This window comes from Propithecus coquereli, unplaced genomic scaffold (assembly GCF_000956105.1).
Source record: "Propithecus coquereli isolate 6110/MARCELLA unplaced genomic scaffold, Pcoq_1.0 Scaffold592, whole genome shotgun sequence".
NCBI classification, from domain to species: domain Eukaryota; kingdom Metazoa; phylum Chordata; class Mammalia; order Primates; family Indriidae; genus Propithecus; species Propithecus coquereli.
In genome coordinates this window covers 113,483-117,024 of record NW_012151863.1, presented here as the reverse complement: position 1 = coordinate 117,024, position 3,542 = coordinate 113,483, and the positions used below count along the sequence as shown (strand labels likewise).

Here is a 3,542-nt window from a genome sequence, read left to right as displayed (position 1 = left end):
ACCCCGCACGCTTGAACGGATACTGCGGCCGTGGAGGCCGGGGAGCCCAGAGCGCCACACGGCAGCTGGATGACAGGGACCCGCCAGGCCCCGCGCGCTGTCCCCCGGGTCCGACGAGAACTCAAACAAGACACACTGGGGTTTTTCGAAACTGCTCGTGCAAAAGAAAAAAAGCAGAAGAAAAGAAACTCCGGGAGCCCTCGGCCTCCCCCGGCGCTTGTCCTTTGTTTATGTAGCACTTAAGCTGACTTCGGGGTCGCCTCTGTCTGCCATGAAAGCCCCGAAGCTTTTTGAAGTTCCCCCGAAGTTAATAAAATTAGTCTGTCCTCGTCACAAGACGCTGGCGTGGGGAGGGATGGATCCTTCTGCTGTCTCTGCGGCATTTGGCTTTTCTAAGTTAATGTTTTATAACCGAAAGCAAGGCGGGGGCAGGGGGGAAGATGCTGGAAACAGTGTTCTGGGGCCGGGCAGAATGCCCCACGCCTGTAGTCCCAGCAACTCTGGGAGGCTGAGGCCGGAGGATCGCTGGAGGTCAGGAGTTCGAGACCAGCCTGGGCAACATAGCGAGACCCCGTCTCTACTGAAAAATAGAAAGAAATGAGCTGGACAACTAAAAATATATAGAGAAAAAATGATCCGGGCATGGTGGTGCATGCCTGTAGTCCCAGCTACTCTGGGACGCCAAGGTGGGAGGATCGCTCGAGGTCAGGAGTTCGAGACCAGCCTGGGCAACATAGCGAGACCCCATCTCAACTATAAATAGAAAGAAATTAGCTGGACAACTAGAAACATATAGAAACATTAGCCGGGCACAGTGGCCCATGCCTGTAGTCCCAGCTACCCGGGGGGCTGAGGCAGGAGGATCACTCGAGGTCAGGAGTTTGAGACCAGCCTGGGCAACGTAGCGAGACCCCATCTCTACTAAAAAATAGAAAGAAATTAGCTGGACAACTAGAAACATATAGAAAAATTAGCCGGTCACGCTGGCGCATCTGGGGGACACGTTCCTGGACGTGCAGTGGCCGGGTCAAAGGCACGAGCGTTTGCAATCTGCGCAGCGGTGGCCAGATCGCAGGGCGCGTCTCACCGCGGGGACCGGGTTTGCTGTCGGACGCGGGGTCTACAGAGAGGGGACGGGGGGGACAGAGGAGCCAGGCGGGGCAGGGGCGGCCACCTGGCCATGCCGCCCTCCCCAGAGCTGCCAGAGGCTCAGAGGACAGGGGGTGACGCTTCCAGGCACACGTGTGTGTGTCCCTCCTCTGAGCCCGGCCACCCACAAGGGGACAGCGGGGCGGCCACCGTCCCCCGCAGGACACACGAGCCCTTCGTCTTTTCCCGGGTGGTGGCTGGTCCCAGGCTTTGGGCCCCGTCCCCTGGGCGTTCCGTTGCTCGCGAGACGGGCTCGTGGGGAGGGGGGTTGTCGCCTGGGCCACCGGCCCCCCCCACCGACGGCTGCTCTCTCCGTGCCGCGTGCGCGGGGCCAGGCGATGGACGACCACAGCGTGATCGGCCGCTCGCTGTTCAAGAAGGAGACCAACATCCAGCTGTTCGTGGGGCTCCGAGTGCGACTGTCCACCGGCGAGCTGGGCGTCATCGACAGCGCCTTCGGCCAGAGCGGCAAGTTCAAAGTCCTCGTCCCCGGTGAGTGCGGCGGGTCCGGGGGACAGTCTGGGCGCGGGGTCAAGGTCAGAGTCCTGCCATCCGCCATCCGGCGGGGGGGACCTTGGGCGAGGCTCTCAGCTCCTCCGGGAAGCGGGTGGCGAGATCGATCTCACGGTGACAGGGGGGTGGGGTTGGAGGGAGAGCACGGGGACAGGCCACCGAGGCCCCTGATGTGTCACCCTGGGGCCCCGTGGGGGTTTCCAGGGCTTGCCCAGCGCAGGCCGCCAGCGCGAGTTGGGGCTTGTGCACAGCTTGGTGCTTGCGGGGACACGGGCGGGGACAGGCTGTCGGGTGGCAGCGGGTGTCGTGTAGGCAGGCGGAGCGGGTTCGAAGGTGACGGCCGCGCCGCGGAGAACCATCAGGAAAGGCCTCTGCGGCCGCGGCAGCTGGGTAGAGGCCCGAGCACAGGGAAGGAGGGAGCCATGCACGTTCCTGAGGGGAGAGCATTCCACAGAGAGCGCGGGGAAGGTAGCACAGAGGCCCCGGAGCGACAGTGACCTCAGGGCGGGTTTGCGGGCCAGCCGTTTGGCAGGAGCGTGCTGAGTGGGGAGGTGTCCGGGACGCAGGTCAGGGCCCCTACTGTGTGCCCGGTGCCACCGGAGGGGCCAAGGGCTGTGTTACTATCAATATGCCACGACCCACTCTGTGGTTGTTTTTTCATTTTTATTTTTTAAGAGGTGGGGTCTTGCTATGTTGTCCCGGCTGGCCTCAAACTCTTGCGCTCAAGTGATCTCCCACCCCGCTCAGCCTCCCAGACAGCCAGGACAGCAGGCACGCGCCACCACGCCCTTTGTCCCCCCAACACCGTATCACGGAAATCGGCAAACACACAGCAAGGTCGAAGAATTTCACACGCGGCGCCGTCCTCTGCGTAGCTCCAGGACTTACGGTTTATTGTCCGAGGCGGGAAAGACACGGGGACGGTTTGGAGCATCGTGATGCTGGTCGTGCTGTCTTGGGTCAAATCTAAACGTAGGGTGACATCTTGGCTGCCCTGGGGAGCAGGGATCCCAGCTGCCTCGGCGCTCGCCGGATGCAACCAGCTCCCTGCCCTCTCCGGACGGCAATAGTGAGGTGCGTGCGCTCCGGGGGTCCTAGTGGACCACAGCGCTCTAGTAACAAGGCTGTAAGCAAGCGCTCGCCCGTCCCCTTCGTAGCTCTGGGCCTCCCGGTCCAGGCGGAGGGGTGGAGGTCGCCGTCTGTGTCCTTCTTTAGGGGTCGCCGACTCCCCTCTGGCCCGAGGCAGGGTCAGAGCCGCGTGGAGCGCAGAGGGGCCCAGCGTGGGGGCCGCCGTCCCTGTCTGCGCCTTTTGAGCTTTTTATTAACGACCCCCCGGTCACATCCCACCCACCGCCTTCCAACCTCCCACCCGCCTCCCTGCTGACCTCCTGGAAGCCCTTTAACTGCGCAGGAATCTCCAGGAAGCCCACGCCAGGTGCAGGCGGCCGGGGACGTTGGGGACCGTGGCGACCTGGACGGCCACCGCACGCGTCCTGCCGATTCTCGCTGTACAGGAACATGGGCCTGAGGCCTCGTTGCATCTCATTTAATTTTTCTGCAAAACCTCCCCGATTAAAAACTAGGCCCGTCCGCACCGAACCAAACCCGCCTTCGGGGGCCGGTCTGGCCCCTGCGGTGACCCGTCTGTCACTCCCGATCGAATGTCCGCAGTGACGTCGCCGGGTTCTGAGGTTCCCGGGTCAAAGACGCTGCCGTTTGCGAGGCCCGGGAGGAGAGGAGGCCCCATGGGCTGCGCGAGCAGCGTGCCGGGTGGTTTCCTAGCGGAGAGAGGGTCGCAGGAGGACGGTGCCAGGCAGGGGACAAAGGACATCACGGTGACTCCCGACGAGAGGAGAACCGGGCGAGAAGCTGGGGGGGGG

At 63.1% G+C, this 3,542-nt stretch overlaps 1 protein-coding gene across 1 annotated transcript in view; it reads left to right on the top strand.

The window, feature by feature from the left end:
• EEFSEC (eukaryotic elongation factor, selenocysteine-tRNA-specific) overlaps positions 1-3,542 on the top strand; it is a 278,454-nt gene that overhangs the window by 216,934 nt on the left and 57,978 nt on the right. The window contains exon 6 of the mRNA XM_012658965.1: positions 1,485-1,641. Within this exon, the coding sequence (XP_012514419.1) occupies positions 1,485-1,641 (157 nt within the window). The remainder of the gene's footprint in view (positions 1-1,484; positions 1,642-3,542) is intronic.